The sequence below is a fragment of the Schistocerca cancellata genome, chromosome 7 (genome assembly GCF_023864275.1).
Source record: "Schistocerca cancellata isolate TAMUIC-IGC-003103 chromosome 7, iqSchCanc2.1, whole genome shotgun sequence".
NCBI classification, from domain to species: domain Eukaryota; kingdom Metazoa; phylum Arthropoda; class Insecta; order Orthoptera; family Acrididae; genus Schistocerca; species Schistocerca cancellata.
Genome location: NC_064632.1, coordinates 501,590,901 through 501,611,646, shown reverse-complemented (window position 1 = coordinate 501,611,646; position 20,746 = coordinate 501,590,901). Strand labels below are relative to the sequence as shown.

The window sequence follows — 20,746 nt, the reverse complement described above, 5'->3', positions numbered from 1 at the left end:
TAAGTTTCTCGCTGTTCTCAATTATTCTACTTCTAATTACTTTCGTCCTCCTTCGATTTACTCTCAGTCTATATTACGTAATCATTAGGTTGTTCATTCCGTTCAACAGATTCCTCTCCGCTTTCACTGAGAATAGTAGTCTCATCAGCGAATCTTATCATTGATATCCTTTCACCTTGAATTTTAATCCCTATCCTGCAACTTTCTTTTATTTTCGTCATTGGACATACGATGTATAGATTGAAGAGTAGGGGCGAAAGACTACATTCCTGTCTTACGTTCTTTTAATCTGACCTCTTTATCCTTGGTCTTCCACTCTTATAGTTCCGACTTGGCTCTTGTACATATTATGCATTACCCATCTTTCCCTATAGCTTACCCCTATTTTTGTCAGAATTGCGAACAGCCGTTCACCACTTTACATTGTCGAATGCTTTTTACTTGTTGGCAAATCCTATGAATGTGTCTTTATTTTTTTAGCTATACAGACTAGAATAAATCCAACAAACAGTCGAGGACTTCGCGTGTAAGTTCTGCTCTGATGTTCGCGTAGGAGAGGAAATAGTGGAAACCTGCATCAAGCTACTCACCCGACTGATGCCCTTCCTCCCACCCCACCAAAAAATATCCGTTCTTATTACTCTTTAACAAAAGTATAGCAAGTAAAAAAGTTTTATTGTTTGTAATCAGGTAGCTTCTAATAATAATAATTTGAGCAAATACTTTTTAAATCAGAAACCAGCCCCGTTCTTTTAATGTGTCGAACTCCCGTGTATAAAATAGCTTGAAACGTCTGATTACTTTGCAAATGAGTAACATGTGTTAAATATTTGACGTTAAACGAGTGACACATTTATGGTGAAGAATACCCAAAATGGGTTGGTTTTACTAGCGTCGAATTATTCATCCACATCGTAATCAAAAAGTATGTTCAGTGCTGCACGTGGATACTGTCGGCGAAATCGTAGTAAGGAAATAATGAATTAAAACCTCACGGTTGTTGGTTAAGTTTTATTGCATGAACTACGAACGTTTACTTTTATTGTAAGAATATAAAACGCCTACTGTCTTCCTTATGGTCTTATTTATTGTGTAGCTACGAGTTTCCGCGCTTCAATGAGCCATCTTCAGGCTTTCGTTGACGGTGAAGGGGCTATCACGATCCATATACCGCTGCCTCATTGGCCAATATAACTGGGGGTTCGGTTGTTTGGGGAAGGAGACCAGACAGCGAGGTCATCGGTCTCCCAATATAACTGGTTTACGTAGACTATCTGTAACTGTGATGTCAGCACTCCAAACGTCAACTGCCTTCATCGTGAACTATGGGCTGAAGATGTCGCATTGAAGCGCCGAAACTGGTAGCTTCACAATAAATAGGATCGTAGGTGTTTCATGTTCTTACAATAGCGAAAGGACGTGGTCCCTAAGAGTTTCAGTCAAAACATTGCTTTTATTATTTTGTGGGCTGTACACAAGACAACGATTCGGAAAGATTTGAGGTTATTGTTAAATTTGCTGTATATGCTAGTTACATTCTCAACTGCTGGGTGAAAACAGTCTGGGTAATTTGCACTCCATTTGATACTTGACATTCTCTGAAACCTTTGACATAGAATTGTAGCTCTTAGTTATGAGATTATTTTAAATTCGGTCAATAATTATCTGAAAAACTAAAAATCAATTTTTGTTAACTTTGGTACCTTATGCTAAAACAGAAAGATGGAATTAATTTGTCATGTAACGTATGAGATTTGATTAATAATTTTATGTGTAAGTAATTACAGACCACAGAATTAATGAGACATTTATCTTTGAATTTGGGAAACTAATGAGCGGATATAAGGTTCGATCAAAGTGGTTCCAAATCTCAAAGTGTTTCGAAGGTGTTCAGCTGAGTTTTTGGTTTTATTTTTACTCATTGTGTGGTTTACTCTTCAAAATAACTTTCACAAATGTAAGTGCTTCCAAACAAGATGACATATATAACGCATGACCGTGAACCTTGGGATATTCGTCTCTGGGAAGATATATCTTTCAGCTGGATTTCAGACTGCATCTCTAGCCTACTCATTCCACCTGAAAATCTTATGGAAACGTATCTATGTTGTTTGTAAAAGGTGTATCATGAATACAAAAATTCTGAACATTTTTTCGAAAGTCCTGATAATGATTTTCAAATTCTTGCATGAAATTTGAAGGTTGTTGTTGTGGTCTTCAGTCCTGAAACTGGTTTGATGCAGCTCTCCATGCTACTCTGTCCTGTGCAAGCTTCTTCATCTCCCAGTACCTACTGCAACCTACATCTGCTTAGTGTATTCTTCTCTTGGTCTCCCTCTACGATTTTTACCCAGCACGCTGCCCTCCAATACTAAATTGGTGATCCCTTGATGCCTCAGAACCGATCCCATCTTCTAGTCAAGTTGTGCCACAAACTCCTCTTTTCCCCAATTCTGTTCAATACCTCCGCATTGGTTATGTGATCTAGCCATCTAATCTTCATCATTCTTCTGTAGCACCACATTTTGAAAGCTTCTATTCTCTTCTTGTACAAACTATTTATCGTCCATGTTTCACTTCCGTACATGGCTACACTCCATACAAATACTTTCATAAACGACTTCCTGACACTTAAATCTATACTCGATGTTAATAAAGTCCTCTTCTTCAGAAACGCTTTCCTTGCCATTGTCAGTCTACATTTTATATCTTCTCTACTTCGACCATCATCAGTTATTTTGTTCCCCAAATAGCAAAACTCCTTAACTACTTTAATTATCTCATTTCGTAACCTAATTCCCTCAGCGTCACCCGACTTAATTAGACTACATTCCATTATCCTCGTTTTGCTTTTGTTGATGTTCAGCTTACATCCTCGTTTGAAGACACTGTCCACTCCGTTCAACTTTTCTTCCAAGTCCTTTGCTGTCTCTGACAGAATTACAATGTCACCAACGAACCTCAAAGTTTTTATTTCTTCTCCATGGATTTTAATACCAACTCAGAATTTTTCTTTTGTTTCCTTTACTGCTTGCTCAATATACAGATTGAATAACATCGGGGAAAGGCTACCACCCTGTCTCACTCCCTTCCCAACCACTGCTTCCCTATCATGCCCCTCGACTCTTATAACTGCCGTCTGGTTTCTGTACAAATTGTAAATAGCCTTTCGCTCTCTGTATTTTACCCCTGCCACCTTCAGAATTTGAAAGAGATTATTCCAGTCAACATTGTCAAAAGCTTTCTCTAACAAGGAGACGGCACGACCGTGGGGTCGGGGATTTGTTACAAAATTTGTGTGGTGAAAGAGGTCCCCTAACACTTCACGTGGTTAAAATATTAGGACACACTACTTGGAAAATCCCGAGAAAAATCCCATCCAAAGTTTCTTATGTGCCTTATGAGTATAAAATGTTAGTCCATTGCTGAGCCACCGTCTGGCCTGCATGGTTAGGGCTCAGACTCTTACGCCCGAGGTCTCGGGTTCGATTCCTCCTCTGGCACTTTTTTTTCTTCTGTTTCATTTTCTTTTGTTATTCCACCAATTTTTCAGGAAGTTTCCCAAACCTACATGATGTTTAATAAATTAGTTACATTATTGAATAAAAATTCTTTTCTTTTTGGTCAACAAAACAATTCATGGCGGTGGGTTTTCCATTTTTCATTGTAAAGTATATAAGGAAAAGAATTGGCTTTTTAATCAGAATAACAACGTCGACTGGGAAGCATTCAATTTTTATACATATAATAATTATAAACAAGAACCGCAGTGGATATTATTTTTATTATTTTTATTTATTTATTTATTACCTTCTAGGCCAGACCTAAGAAACTTTGGATCGATTTTTCTCGGGATTTTCCGAGTAGTGCGTCCTATTATATTAACCACGTGAGGTGTTAGGGGTCATCTTTCAGCACACAAAATTCCGGACAAATCCCCGACCCCACGGTCGTGCCGTTTCCTTCTAAGTTTACAAGTGCTAGAAACATAGGTTTGTCCTTCCTTAATCATTTTCTAAGATAAGTTGTTGGGTATGGCTGCTTATTTCATGGCATCGTTAGCATTGAGTCTCTAAATCTCTAGTTTCACAATCGAAGTAACCGTAAGTTTTAGACCTGCGTATCTGTAGGATTGGCCGGTTATGAGAACGAGACTCCAGGGGTTCTAGTATCGCACACATGACCTCGTATTTCTGCACCTGGTCACTACCAAACAAAATTGGCAGGCAGTATAAAATCGATCAGAAGGCAGAAGGTAATGCAAAAATAATTTTAAAAGCAGATTTGTAGCTCACCCTAACTCCCCAGGTGAAACTGCAGACGGTCGTGAAGACCCCCTCGCCGATGCTATCGAAGTCAGGCGGCGGGTCGACGATGATTTTCACGCAGCCCGCGATGATGATGGCGACAATCATGAGCAGCACGACGGCCGTGGCCAGCAGCTTGGCGCCCGCGGGCTCGCCGCCCGGCGGCTGCCACAGCCCAATTCTGCGCATGAGGACGGCGCACGGTCCCAGCAGCGCGTCCACCTCCTCGGTCGTGTCCCACATCTGCTGCCAGGCACAGGCGTAAAGGACAGAAGAGAACTGCCTGTAGACACTGCCGTAGAGGCAGCTAACGTGGTCACGAGACTGACGAGGGGGATCACGGCAAGTGTCATCACTTGATTTCCCAGAAACTGCGCTCGGTGAAAGAGAAATAAAAAAAAAGTGAACATGTGTCTCGGCTTATCTGTAGTTACCGTACCGTTTCTGAAAAATCTACGATCAAAGTTCTCGAGCTGTTTTGAGGTACTGTATGCCCGCACGACACCATCAGACGAAATGGCGACCCTGAAAGGACCCTCAGCTTCTGCTTTTCCCAGATGAACTGTATTTACCGCACACCAAAACCAGAGCATTCACGTGAGTCCGTGGGCACATGGTGAAATATTTATTTCACAATGGACCTAAAGATGTATTGGACTTAAGGAACTACCTACAAGAACGTCATTACGAAATTGTATGGAACCCAAAGTACAGGCAATAATTTTCTAATTACTTAGGGAGTGGCCTACGCGAACCTCCCTGCAGCTGGATCATCAACATGTAGGAGAAGGTGCCCACTGACGGACCTGACAGAAACGCGACTGATTATCGATGGGATAATCTCCGACATACGTGAACACAGAGGATCCTTATGCATCGCGTACGAAGCACATTTTTTGCTTCCCCATATACGTTACCTCGGCTTCAGAATGTGCTGAGATTATTCGTTTTGTTTACTTACTGCAAGAGGCGTGTATATTTACACGTACTTTAGTGTGGCATACATAAAATAAATATAAAAAATAAATACATAAAAATTCTAAAACATAAAAAAACCTTCCCAATATTGTTTTCCCCTCACAACTCCTAATACCTTAACGGCGAGAGGGATACTGTGGCTAGGCCGCTGGTTACGAACTCTGGCCCCCGTGCCCTCCCCTCCATCCCCTCTTTATAACACACTCATCAGAAGAAGTTTTGCATCACCTCGGTTCTAGGAGATCCGGAACCTGTACAGAAAATTGGAATGGAGATCAACATAAGCATCATTTCCGCCCTTTTTGCCCGCATCTCGTGGTCGTGCGGTAGCGTTCTCGCTTCCCACGCCCGGGTTCCCGGGTTCGATTCCCGGCGGGGTCAGGGATTTTCTCTGCCTCGTGATGGCTGGGTGTTGTGTGCTGTCCTTAGGTTAGTTAGGTTTAAGTAGTTCTAAGTTCTAGGGGACTTATGACCACAGCAGTTGAGTCCCATAGTGCTCAGAGCCATTTGAACCATTTGAACCGCCCTTTTTAATGCTAATGAAAACCACACATTGCATGTTGTACCAAAATATAGCGAGACCTTCAGAGGTGGTGGTCTAGATTGCTGTACACACCAGTACTTCTAATACCCAGTAGCACGTCCTCTTGCATTGATGCATGCCTGTATTCGGTGTGGCGTACTATCCATATGTTATCAAGTTTCTGTTGGTCCAGATTGTCCCACTCCTCAACGGCGATTCAGCGTAGACGTCTCAGAGTTGTTAGTGGATCACGTCGTCCATAAACAGCCCTTTTCAATCTCTCCCAGGCGTATTCGATAGGGTTCATGTATGGAGAACATGTTGGCCACTCTACTCGAGCGATGTCGTTAGCCTCAAGGAAGTCATTCACAAGATGTCGACGATGGGGGCGCGAATTGTCGTCCATGAAGACGAATGCCTCGCCAATATACTGTCGATGTGGTTGCACTATCGGTCGGAGGATGGCATTCACGTATGGTACAGCCGTTACACCGCCTTCCATGACCACCAGCGGCGTACGTCGACTCCACATAATGCCATCCGAAAACAGTGCAGTAGTAGCCGATGTCATCGACAGTTCCTGTCTCTCTGTATCTCCTCCATGTCCGAACAGCATAGCTTTGGTTCACTCCGAGACGCCTGGACACTTCCCTTGTTGAGAGCCCTTCCTGGCACAAAGTAACAAAGTAACAATGCGGACGCGATAGAACTGCGGCATTGACCACCTGGGTATCGTTGAAGTACAGACGAGTCGTGTGCCTCATTCCTCATGGAATGACTGGAACTGATCGGCTGTCGGACGCCCTCCGTCTAATAGGCCACTGTTCATGCATGGTTGTTTACATCTTTGAACATCACTGAACAGTCAAAGGGACTGTGTCTGTGATATAGTATTCACAGTCAACATCTACCTCCAGGAGTTTTGGGAACCGGGTTAATGCAAAACTATTTTTGATGTGTATATAACGAAAAGTCGTGTGGTGGATTGCAAAAAAAAGTGGTCTCGAAACAAAAAAAATATGACGCAGTGGTTAGCGTTTAGGCTTATTAATTTTTCACCTGGTTTTAGAAACCCAATTATTGTTTTTATTGATTTTATTTCACTCTATTTTTATTGTTTTCATTTATCTGTCCATACTCGTAGAAGGTTACTACACGAATGTTTCTTATCAAATTCAGGGATGCCAGGGCATCAAGGTGATCGTAAAATCGCAACTGGGTTTCACCGTAAGTGTCATAAATCGATTATATAATATATGTGTGTATGGTGTGTTAAGCGTTTACAATCTTTTTCATTGATATCTTATTCTCATACCAGCACTTATAATAACGCTTATGTTTCATTCATACCGTCATTCTTCATCAAGAAGAGTTGGTGCATTCCCTTGGATCATACCAATCGTAGAACCATTCCAAAGAAAGATATTTCGAAAACCGCAAGCAACGCACGAAGGCAGGTTAGCCATAGTGACATTTCTTCGTGCATGTTTCACTCGGGTCAGAAACATCGTTAACATTTCTTGAAGATCTCGCGCGTTGGGAAAAATTTCGCGACAAGCCATGCACAACGGATAACGTTTTAGAAAATTGTGGCTTGCAATTGAATAAGAATCAAGATACACTACAAGAATTTCACCGAAAATGTTTTCGAATCATTTACTCTTTTTTTTTACTTCGTCCATACGACATACAGTCAGTAGATGAATAAGTAAAACGTTATTTCCATATACACTATAAAAAATTGGTGAAGTAATCTTCTACAGACGTGGATAAATGAATGTAAAACAAAAATAAAAGTAATAAGTTGATTTCAGACATGGCACAAAATTAAAAATGCGCCTGTCTAACCACTGATCCATTATTTCGGCTGAGGATATCACTTGCTATAAAGTACCTCCAAAACACTTGGAAAACTTTGACTGTAGTTTTTCTTTTTTTTCAGAAACTGTCACCTACGGATAGACCGAGACACGTGATGTCTTCCTTTGATCCTTCTTCCACTGGGCGAAGTTTCTGGAAAATCGGGTTTTGGGATTTACCGTGTTCTCCTCGTGAGTACACAGTCACGATCCAGTTCGAAACAGCGCACATCGTTACACCGCAGTGCAAGCACGGAAAATAATAGTGAGAAATGGCGAACGGCACAGAAAGCTTGCTGTTAACGGCATTAAAATCACTGGCAGGATAGAACTAAAGTGATGAAATGTGAAAACAATACGTAGGGAAGCTGATGGTGTGCGAACAACGAGAAGGAATTATGCTGAGCCAAGTATCAAGAAGCGAAATGCACTTAGTAAATATTCCACTGTCGGACAAATATGTTAGCACGCAGCAGTTTTGGCAATGTTATGAAGAATACAACCCTCAACTTTGCGAAAACTTCACTTTGTCTTTCCACAGAACTGAATTTTAAGGCCTAGGATGCAATCTGCATCTACATCTATATACGCACACCGCCAGCCACCATGCCAGAGGCTATCTTGTACTACTTTCCTGTTGCACTCGAAAATAGAGCCTTAATTTCTCTTATCTTGCCTCTGCGTTCATTACACGAAGCATTACACACATTAGCGGCAGCAGAATATTTGCGCAGTCAGCCGCGAATGCCAGTTGTTTCATTCCGTATTGACAGTTAGTTAGTTACTTTCACATTCCATGGATCATTCTGCATGATAAATCGTAATGAGATGGAGCGAGTCATATCACGTTCACATTAATCTGAAACTGTGGCCACATGTTGAAGATTTATAAATTGTAATTTATTTATTTATTTTAAACACAGATGTGAGCACATAATTCCTACCCACAATCCTTTACAGAAATAAAAATCCTTCTACTGAATAGAAGGACTTGGCAAGAATAAAGTTTTTCAGTTTATTTTTCTTTCAAATTTTACTTTGATCTCTGTCAGACATTTTGCATTCCCTGGTAAGTGATCGAAATTTTTAGTTGCAGCATTTTGCATCCCTTTTTGCGCTAAAGGTAAACGTACTGTGGATTAATGAATTTCATTTTTTCTTTTTGGATCATTTTGAACTGTAGTAAGTTACTTCCAAAAAACTTCGTGAGGGAATAAATATACTGTAAAACCGTGGGCAGAGGGCCTGTCTCTCAAACAGATGTCCACCAGACGATCATGGGCTGAGCTCCACGTTTTATTCTTACAGATCGTTTTTGAACTATGCAGACTTTCTTAAAGACGAGTGGAATATTGTTGCATATGACATTGAATGAAAATATGCAAGATATTTCAAAGTACGGATTTATCTCTCCCCAAGTTTTGCAACATTCTAAGTGCAAATGTGGCTGTGCTAAGTTGTTTTAGAAGTTGTTTCGCAACGTTACGCCTAGGCATTTAATCAACGTGACTGTTATAGCAGCGTACCACTAATATTACATTTGAACACTATGGGATTGTTTTACCTACTCATCTCTACTAAATAAAATCTTTCGCTTAAAACAAGTGGCCATTCCTCACACCGGATAGAAATTTTGCATCCTTCCCACTCACCCAATGACGATACTTTCCCGTGCACTACAGCGTCTTCGGCAAACAGCCGCAGATTAATGCTCTCCCCAGCCGTCAGATTATTTGTGAACACAGGGGATATATGACACTTCAATGGGGCACTCCTGACGACATTCTTGTCTCTGATGATCACTCATCGTTCAGGATGTTACTTAAGAAGTCTTCAAACGACTCACGTATGTGGCAACGTGTTCCGTGTGCTCTGACCTTTCTCAGGGGTCTACACTACGGCACTGAATCAAACGCTATCAGAAAATGTAGGAATATGTGATTTTTTCCAGTTTGCGCCTTCATCCATTATTCACAGGGTATCGAGCGAAAAAAGGACAGTCTGTGTCCTGCAAGAGCGATAGTTCCTAAATGCAAGCCGGTTTGTGGACAGCAACATGTCCGTTTCAAGGAAATGCGGTGACTGGTTTCAAAAACGGAACATTGTACAACATTTTTACGAAGAAATAAAGCAGAAGTATGAAAATGGTCACTGGTGTATTCAGACGAAGTGTCGATTCATGTGCATTTTACGGTGAATAATTGTTGTCAAAGTGTGCGTGGACTATGCACAAACAAAAGTGCTGGCCCGTCTTCAACTGTTGTGCAATGCAAGGAATGGTCGTATAGGCATGTAGCGTGTTACCGTAGCAGTGTGCTGATACTGAAGAATACGATATTACTGATAACGTTGCCTGTTTGCGTGGAGAAAACTGTGCGTGCAGCCATCCTGACCAGGTATTCAGTTCGCTATGGCGAACACTGACGTCACAAAAGTCACAGCACAGCGATATGCACTTACATAGATAACGGTAGTATCGCGTACACAAAGTACGAAAGGGCAGTGCACTGGTGGAGCTGTCATTTGTTCGCAGGCGATTCATGTGAAGAGGTTGTAAGACGTGTACATTTCTACTATTGACAAACCACAATTTCTGAGAGATGTTTATATTTTATTAACAGGATTAAGTAGGAATAATTAATATTTGTCATTGTGGAAATAATTGTGGTAGCAGGGAATGTCCGCATCAAAGTATTGTTGGCAGGAGAGACCGCACATTGACTTAATTTTAAAAAGGGCGGCAGATACCGAGTATGGATACATTTTAAGAAAAGAGCGGGAAAGACCGGGAATTGATACATTTTGTAATGGAAGCAGGGATTGTCTGCACCATAAAGCATTGTTGGCGGGAGAGACCGCACTTTAGCGTTCGTAGGAAGTCAGTAGTATGCGAGATGTGAAGCGAGTCGGTAGCAGGTCTGAAGCGAGAGGTTGAGAGGAGCGGTGTGCCTGCCAGCCACCAGCTATGATTTACAAGAGATTGTAAACGGATGTACAGGGACATCAGCTAACTATTATCATAAGAGGAACTAATATTATTGAATTACTCTTATGAGAAACTCAAGACTACTAAAGGTATGATTGCGCAATGCTAGTTGTAGGATTATTGTAAAAAGTAAGTTCCATTTGAACGTTTGTAAAATCATTTCATTACCAAAAGTCATTACCAAAAGTAAATATTTGAAGAAACGTTTTCAGAATATAATTAATTTTTGTCAGCAATATTGCATTACTGATTATAATCCATATCAAAAACCATCAACGTAAAACTTTGCAAAATTTTGTTCTTGTCAAGAAACAATTTAACTATGAATTACGTAACTTCAGTCAAATTAATTAAAGAATAACGTCAGCTTTGGTAATAAATACAGCCACTTATTAGACAGCCCACCAGCAGCTAATAGAGTATAGTAATGCAGAGTACCGGTAAGCATATTCATGTCGCAGTTCGATGTAGCAGTCAGATGGCGATCCAGTAACAGTAAAAAAGATAAGGAACAGTCTTGGGTTATTGCAGGTAACGACTGAGGGCCACGACGACGACACGTTCTATGTTTCGTCGAAATAATCAGCAAATCACTGTTAATAAGCAGCATTTAAATTTGTATGCGAAGATTGCACTTATTATTATTGAGAAAGAGAATTAATATCAAAGGGAAGAGTTCATTTGTTATTATTAAGCGAGAGATAGAAATCCTACGGGAACGTTTCGTAGGTTATTGTAGAAGGGGAGGTTGCGTAACAAGAGAGACATAGAGGAGACGGGAAGGTTTCAAGGTGACCACCGACATTATGGCTGCATGACGGGAATCAACAGACTAAGAAGGCGGAATGGTAGTAGGAGCTAGACGCATAGGACATTCCATTCCGAAAGTTGCCGGGGACTTCAATATTCCTAATAATACAGTGTCAGTAGTGGGCCGAGGTATCAAATTTCAAGCATTACCTTTCCCTCATGGATAATGCACTAGCCCACGACCTTCTCTTAACGACCGAAAGCAGCGGCGTCTGCGTAGATTTGTCAGTGTTAACAGACAAGCACCACTGCTCAAATAACGAAGTACGACGAACGTATGAGTTAGAGCAGTGCGGCGAAATTTGACGTAAATAGGCAATGGCAGCAGACAACCGACGCGAGTCTCTTTGCTAACAGCACGACATCACCTGCAGCGACTCATCTGACCTCGTGACCGAATCGCCTGGGCCTAGACGACTGGTAAACCATGGCCTGGCTAGATGAGTCTCCATTTCAGTTGGTGAGACATGATGGTGAGGTCTAGGTAGCCTCCACAAGGTCATGGACCCAGGTTGTCAACAAGGCACTGTGAAATGGTGGTGGCTCCATAATCGTGTGGACGGTGTTTCCGTGGAATGAACTTGCTTTCCTGGCCCAACTGAGCCGTTTATTGACTGGCAATGTTTATGTTCGGATACCTGGAGACCATTTTCTGCCATACAGGGTATTCATGTTCCCAAACAACGCTGAAACTTATAGGGTGAAAATGCACTATGCCACCGGGTCACAACTGGTTTGAAGAACATTTTGTGCTATTGGAGCGAATTATTTGGCCAACCAGATCAACCGATATGACTCCCATCGAACATTTATGAGACATATTCGAGAAGTCAGTTCGTGCACAAAATTCTGCGTGGGCAACATTTTCGCAATTATGAACAGCTATGGATGGAGCGTGGCTCACTATTTCTGCAGAGGAGTATAAACGATTTGTTGAGTCCATTCCACGTAGAGCTCCTGTACTACGCCAGGGAAAAGGAGATCCGATACAATATTAGGATGTATCCCACGACTTTTGTCATCTCAGTGTAACGCGGTAACTGTAGCGTGTCAAGTGGTCATGAGCGTGAAAGAGAGCTTCGGCTGACGCAGGGAGAAAGGCGGAGCCTGGAAACCATTCCCGCCCCATCCCCGACTTGATGGCCTGGCAGTCCACATCTGTGATTTGTGCTTCTGCGAAAGAAATACTCACACTAGGTCATAGCGTTCGTCGATCCTTTCAGCGGCGTGTGAGCCATATTCAAATGGCCAGGAAAAACTATTCACTCATTTCAAAATACAAGAAGTCAACGAACAAAGCACAATACACGGCAAAGAGGAGTACGCAAAGCATTCGGTAGTGGCTTACCCAACCATAGTTCTAAGAGCTCTCCACCACAACTCCCACGCTGATGTGTGATCTTCAGCCGAAGACTTGTCTTCCAGCTACTATATTGCATCATCAACGCTGCGATACTACATCCATATAGACCAGTTTACTGCAGTCCAGTTGTGGCCCCCGTCTGCCAAATTTCATCCCCTCGGCTCCATGAATTACCAAGTTGACGATTCCTTAATACCTTAGGATATGTCCTACCTAGAGTTGTAAAACTACCGTAGATTACCGCAGAGCGCCAAAGCAAGGGTAGATAACGATAGCTTTCCTAGTAACTATGGTCCGTTAAGGTCGTCCCCACGCTGCCTTTAGGGTTGGGAGTGTTGCATGCCCATCAGGAGTTATCTCGTAAAGATAGATTTCCTTACGTATGTGATCGCTCTTACTAATTTCCCCCATAAACCGAAGTATTCAACTGTTTAGAAACTGAGGAGGATATATAAAAGACCCAATAGCCTACAGAACATTTTTATTCTACATAGTTGTATTTTTGTCAGTTATAGCAAAATTGAAATCGTCAATATTTAATCCAGGTTTTATTCGAAAATTGTTGACCTGTTTTACTTAGTAAAAATTTTCTAAAGCGAAGATCGCATAAAGTTTCCTTATTTACAAATTATTGGTTTCGACAGACTTTACTGTAGGTCTCCAAAAATTTTTGTTTTAAACTTGTTCAGTTTGAGCTGGATACGACAATTTGGAGTGAAGTCCAACTGAAAAATGAACAAAATTATGAAGACGTGAAGACGAAAGTATAGTCTGTCGAAAAAGGTTGTTTGTAAATAACTAAATTTATACGCTATCTTGGCTTTCCGAAGTTTTCACCACAAGCTGTTTTTCTGTCCTTCCTTAGTGACAGGTTCATCTTCAGACGGCTCTTCACGTTTGGATATGTATTTGTAGATGTTTACATTGGCTTTCTGCTCTTTATACCACGTTGTGATGAACATTCCTTGGGCTTGTGGTGCCCTACAGCAAAAAACGATCTGAGAAATGGCCTTTGTAATTGTACCTAAGAACTATTGTAATGTAGAGAAAAATGTGAGAACTCTTTCAGTTTTTTGTTATTTAAATAGAAAATCTCAACCAAACATATATCACACAGTAGCTCAAAAATGCTCTTAAGGGTTAGCACTTTCTTCAACTGCCCCTATCAATACAATACTGTGAAAGATTAGAAACCTTTATCTCAACGGAACAAAAGATAACTGGTCTGTAGCTGCACCATATGCATCGAGCTCAGGGACATTGTAGTGAGTAATACACAGATTTTAGTAAAATAATTGTTTGCAATGTTATTTACCAATTTTTCTTATGCCTACTCCACCCTTCTACGATTGAATTCACTGTAGGAAGGAAGACTGTGCTTAAACGGCTGCCCGTCAATAATTTTATTAGAGACGTAGCAAAAGCTCGGACTGAGAAATCTGGGCAAGGAAATTAATCATATCCTTTTCAAAAGAACCGCCTCAACATTCGTCTTAATCATTTTAGGGAAACTGCGGAGAATTTAACGCTGGGTAATTCGATGGGGCACTTAAGTCCGGTCCTGACCTCAATTTTTTTCTTCATATGGACGACAGGTTTTTCTTTAATTGCGGTCTATATTTGGGGAAAGGAGAGTACAGTCCTTCCTTGCGATTTACAGTACAGATCTGATGATAATATATTCTTTCCGTACCAAATTTAGAGGCTGGAAAAATGAGGAAAGTCACTTGGGAATGCCTATCATGAACTTGGAGGGGAGGGATATATTTTGCTACGCATTTTTTGGCCACATCAGCAGATAATTTGTTTTTTCCGTTTGCAGTTTGGCCAGCATCAGAACTAAATGTGACGACAGTGAAAATGATACGTAATTTGCAAACATTACATGTTAATATTTACTGTCGGGATTTGTACTAAAATACTCAGGAAACGCCACTTCTGGCCGATATTTTCCTCCAAACAGCAGTTTCATTTCCAGTATCCACCAAAGTCTATAGAAACTAAGCAGTCCCTTTCTAAAAATCTTTGCCGGCCACGATCGTCTGGACACGTGGCAGCTATTTTTGTGAAGAATAAACCCTCCTTACTTTTTCCAAGACGATTCCTATGTTGTGAGGAAGAATACACTGTTACATTAAAAAAGGAAGAAATTGTTTCTATAAAACCTAAATAGAAAAAAAATTAAAATTGGTAACTGATACGGTGAAGTATTCATTCTCTTGTCTGATATCCCTGACATAAATCTTCTTCATATATGTTGACCATTTTATGAAGCACTGAGGGTAATATCGTAATGTGTACACCGCGTATGCAAACCTTACGTAACTATTTCACTTTCATCTTACATTCTGTGGTTTATTCCTGCTTTTACAATAAAAGAACAAGCTACGTATTGCATTACGTTATTTCTCTAGCAGCACAGTTATGTGATTTTATCGTTAGAAACGCCAGAGTAAGTATAATAACCCAAACTGAAGCGACTGACTGCCAGAGCATAAATAGAACTTACGGTGCATGTAACAGTGTTCCAAATTGAAAGCGATTGACGATGGAGTGCCCTGTAACATTTAAACAGATTTGTTGAACTGCGTTTCTACCGTCTAGTTTCTCAGCAAATAGGTGAAACTCTTCGAGCGTTAAACATTAACCAAAAATACAGTATGTTTCCTGCCTGCTAGGCAGACTTTAGTTGTGTGCAGTCTATCAAAATTAGGTTGAAATATGTTTCGGCCGTTACGTATGTCACTCGTTAATCAAGGTTTTAATTATTAAATAATACTAGTATGTATTATGGTAGTTTACAAAAGAGTCATATCTTATTTTGTTTTATGTTTGAATTAATTGTACTTTGTAAGGTTTTGGATAAGGTTTATTTGACAAATTACTTACTATTCACAGTTGTATGCAATGGACATTGTGCTTATTACTTTCGTGTTCTATGGCGTTAAAGGCTCCAGACCAGCAAAATAAAATAATAATAATAATTTTGCAAAGACGAACATTGCTTTTTAAAAAAATTGACATATTAAAGCAGATTATGTTGCCATTTAATTCTGATAGCTATAGTCATTTATTACGTCAAGTACGCTACTTTAACGTAATTGCTTTTTTAAAAAATTACATATTACCGAACACACTATGTTGCCATTTAATGCCGATATAGTCAGCTATTGCGTCAATATCTGGTCCATGACGTAATAACACTGAGTCACGATGTCAATTTTTCTTTTTCAAACGGCAAAATCCAATCCACTAAGAGCTAGTGGCTACAACTGACAAAGTCACGATCTTCATTTGAATAAACAAAAAAGTAAAAGTGGTATTTGCAGTATCAATTACGAACAACTGTGAATAGTAACTGATCTGTCAAATAAACTTAATCAAAGCTTTATTAAGTACAGTTAATTCAAACATAAAAAAAATAACATAAAAGTCTTTTGTTATACATCACAATATATGTGAAAGTGCATAAAAAGCGGAAGAGTAATTGTGGTAAATCGTCATAAAATAGATGGAGGAGTGCAGTATAACATTCTTGCAATAAATAGAAACCAATATTCGATACATCGGACTTAGATATTAATTAATAAATTAGTGTAATAGTACACCTGCAGTTTTTCTTTTTTTCCTATCGATGGTATTTGCCGTCATACCTTTTCGTCTGTGTGGACGTGAGTTGTCATCGCCTGTGCTGCTCCAGAGCAAGTGGAGCCACGTATAAAAGTCGCAGTTGAATGGCAAGGCTTGTGTCGTGACGCGGCGCGCAGCTGTTTGCGTCTAAGCGTCGTCGTGGGTCGCTGGCCAGTAAGTACCGGCCTTGATGTTCCTACCCTGCAGAGTTCTCCAATCACGTAGAGGCCCACAGAGGGAAGAACTTGTTAAGTGCCGTGTATTGCTGACTGCTAACTACTGGACAGTTCGAGCAAGCGGAGTTCGGACGTTAATTGGCGTTTGCCACAGACTACTGTGTTGTCTCTGGGTCAGGTTTTTGTCCCTCAGGTCATTCATTACTGGAACGCATAAATTTATGAGATGTTCCCTGCAATGTTGAGTAATGTCGTGTGACAGTCAGGAGTATTTTGTGGCCCTGCTGCTCCGCTCTTTTCGAGACTTGAATTTAAAACCCCTAATCTCGGAGGATTATAATTTTTACTGACAGACGTACTGGAGCAATTCGCTTACCTCTCCTCTCTTCAGATTCTTCCGGTGGCTGTCACGCATGATATATTGTTTATGCATGAGGGAATTTACGAGTGCTCTACGGAAATTTCCAGAACGAGCTCATTCCTTAGCAGTGCCCCCAACGAATGCCTGAACTTTGCCAATGGGACCCTTTGATCGCTCTCATATGTGATTACCACGAGCATTAATTATATCGCTGCCAGATTCATTAGTACTCAAAGAACACTATATAATATCAAATAAACCATTATCTTCTTACATATGATTTACAGCTCAAGTAATGTTACCCACAAGACTTTATAGCAGTTATGACAAATCACTCACAACCTTTATAATAATAATGAGCGTATGGCATTGGTGGCCGGGAGACCCCTAGCAGGGCGGTTCGGCCGCTGCTCCACAAGTTCTTTAACACCACTACGGCGACTTGCGAGTGAATGAGGATGAAATGCTGATGAAAGACACACAACATCCAGTCATCTCGAGGCAGAGAAAATCCCTGACCCCGCCGGGAATCGAACCAGGGAGCCCGTGCGCGGGAAGCGAGACGCTACCGCAAGACCACGAGCCTCGGACAGACGCTTTATCATTCATATTTGATAACTGACAAGAATTTCTTCTTCCTCGATTAACAGCTTACGAGTAAGAAAATTGTATAAGTGGTCTATCGCTTTTGTTGTGGTCTTCAGCCTGAAGATTGGTATGATACTGCTCTTTACGCTACTCTATACTAGTTACTTCACCTTTGAGTAACTACTACAACTTACATTTGAATCTACTTGATCTACTACGGCAAGCTGAAAAGGAGAGGGAAGAGACAGCGATATGTGATAAACCCTTTCCATCGAAAACTTTTCTCCTTCATACGTCCGCTTTGTTACCACAGATGACGTGTCACGCATCTCATTGGTACTAAGATTGCAGTACACGCGGAGGTCCTATTTGCTCCCACCGCCCTGATTGGAACGCGTAAGCTCTAACAAATATTCGCCAATCTTCAGTCTTCTGTGGTTGTTGTCCCCTGCCCAGAAAACAGCACATAGGTCGTGAATCCGTTACCTTTAGGTTTTAAGAAACTCTTAATGAGGAACTGATAGTATGTGAATATATTTTCAGTTATTTTGTTTATACTGGATACCACTCGCTTTTTATTAGCAGAACACGAGTAACTGGACAATTTCATTCCACTTTAGAGTCAGAAATAATTTCCATTGTTCAAAAAAAATAATGAAATGTGTATTTCCGTAGTTACTGTCACACTGTTCTCAGATACATGTCCACATAACCAGAAATTGCTAATAAAGTCTTAACTGACACCGACCGCGTGTCCTCCGACACAGCCGAAGCAGCTCTGATCTCACAGCCGAATTACTTTGCCAGCCATCCAAGTTATGCGAGACCCGAAAATCACGGAAGTACTTCGTCTGCCTTATCGTTTAGCAGTCGTTTATTATTCTGTTGGTTGTTAATACTTGCGTAATAACGGAATGATAGCGCGTGATCGAGAGAAGCTTGAATATTAAATGCAAGTAAATACGCTGTTTACTTGTCTAATGTCAATAATAGAAGATTATCTTTTGGGTTCGCAGCTTCCGAATGCAGCAGCCAATCGCGGTGAAGGACCACAATTTAAGCGGTCTTTCTCACGATAGCCATATGGAACAAACCATCTGTCATCGGTACTTCGCACCACATCACATAGTCTTCTCACTGCTGCCTTCTGAACTGCTATAAGAAGAGTTTCTTGTACCTGAATATGATGGCTGCAAAGCCAGAAATGTTACTAAACTCCCTCTTCAAATTAAAACTCTCGTACTTCCCTCAATTGCCAAATTGACACTGCCTTGATGCATTGAGATGTGTCGCAACAACGGATCCCTGCTTTCAGTCCAGTGGTCCCACATAATTCTTTGCTATTCAGTTCTATGCAATACCTCGTCGTCAATCTATCTACACATCTATTCTTCAGCGTTCTTCTATAGCACCACATTTCAAAACATGGTATTCTCATCTTAGATGAACTCTTTAACATCAGCCTTTCACTTCTGTTCAAGACTGCACTATAGACAAAGGCATACAGGAAAGACTTCCGATTTACATTCAACGTTAGCAAAATTCTATTTTTGAGAAACGATTTCCATTTTTTAAATGCATGACACAAAGCTGTTTGTTGTCTTTTTTTGTAACAACTGTCTTCGGTTTACAGTATCATCATGGTACAAAAGATGAATTGTTAATTACATGTCATAGCAAATAACATCAATATGGCAATTTACATAATTACAGCCCCTTCTGAACTATTGACATCTACAGACAGGCATCCTTGCAAAAAAGGTGGTGTGTTCATCCCCAGTTTGAACTCAAATTGGGGCGCATTACCTTTTGTACATGCCTGTTTGCGGTTGTGTGGACATTAGTAGTTCAGATTACTTATCTTCCACACTTCTTTCTCAACATATGCTTATCTTTAACGTCCATAATCTTACACTGTAGGTTAATTTCTGTATTAGTTGTGAATAACCTTTCGGTCCCTGTAATTTATAATTACTACTTTCAGAATTTCAGAGTGAGTATTCTTTAGAATATTCTTAAAAGAAATGAAACTCCACGAACAATCATTTGAATAAGATAGTATCAAGGAGTAGTTTATAACTGGTTCTTCTGTCGATTACCAGAGTCATACCTAGACGTAACAGAAAACTTTAGAGAGAACCTTACCTCACCGGTACTTATTTCACCTAACGATACTTTCATCACTGGAGGAGACTTTTGTCACCTAGCAGCCGAATGTGATACTTACATTTTTATAAGTAGTGGGTTTGACAAGACATATTGCGAAACCACACTAACTGTTTTTTCTGAAAGCTATTTACAAATCAGACTTCGCAATCCGATTTGTGCCATAAGGACATTAGATACATAGAGCAGAAACAGATCGAAACTCTGTGAGATACGCCACATTCAGTCTGGTATCAGTAAGCACGAATCAGTTTTAGTAACAATATTTATCAAAGTAAACTGGGTACGTGAAGCCAGTAGGAATATTTAAGTGTTGGGAAGAATAATAAAGAGGCAATCCTGTCATAGTTCATGAAGGTGCTTGAGACACTTAGCTCTTGACAGGGGCAGGTAGTGAAACTGTGGCTGAAGTTTAGGAGAACAGTTCATCAAGGACTGGAAAACTGAGCGTTTCACAAAATGCGAAAAGGCAGTATGCTTAATATAGTATCAGTGGGTTGCTGCTGATGTCAGCTGACTACCAAAAATACTTGATTGTTATAATTTGTGGAGATGTGAAGTGGAATACTCACGTAGAGTCAATTGTAGGTAATGCAGGAAGCTGACTTCGGTTTGTTGATAGCACACTGGGAAATCGCAGTATGTCTACAAGGATACTGTTTACAAAACATTCGTATCACCTATTCTAGAATATGCTGCGGTTCCTGTAACAGATAGGAATAGCAATGAATATCGAATTATCCATAGAAACAGTGACGAACGGTCTCAGATTTATTTTACTCACTGCCGAACGTCGCCAAAATACTGAATGATCTTAAGTGCATCCTTTCGCAAATACAAGTCAGCTATTTCGTCAAAGCCTATTTTACGAAAAAACTTCAAGAACCAATGTTAAACAAGTAATCTAGTAATATGTTACGGCTCTCGACAATGGATGCGGCGAAGACGACACTGGAGAAATCACAGCGCAGAAAAGGACTAAAGCTGCAATTTTACCCG

At 40.5% G+C, this 20,746-nt stretch overlaps 1 protein-coding gene across 1 annotated transcript in view; it reads right to left on the bottom strand.

Moving 5' to 3' along the window:
- Positions 1-20,746, bottom strand: part of LOC126092857 (uncharacterized) — a 215,415-nt gene that overhangs the window by 63,981 nt on the left and 130,688 nt on the right. Inside the window, exons 8-9 of the mRNA XM_049908587.1 lie at positions 16,480-16,623; positions 4,296-4,550 (exon numbers count right to left, since the gene is read on the bottom strand). Coding sequence (XP_049764544.1) covers positions 4,296-4,550; positions 16,480-16,623 — 399 coding nt within the window. The remainder of the gene's footprint in view (positions 1-4,295; positions 4,551-16,479; positions 16,624-20,746) is intronic.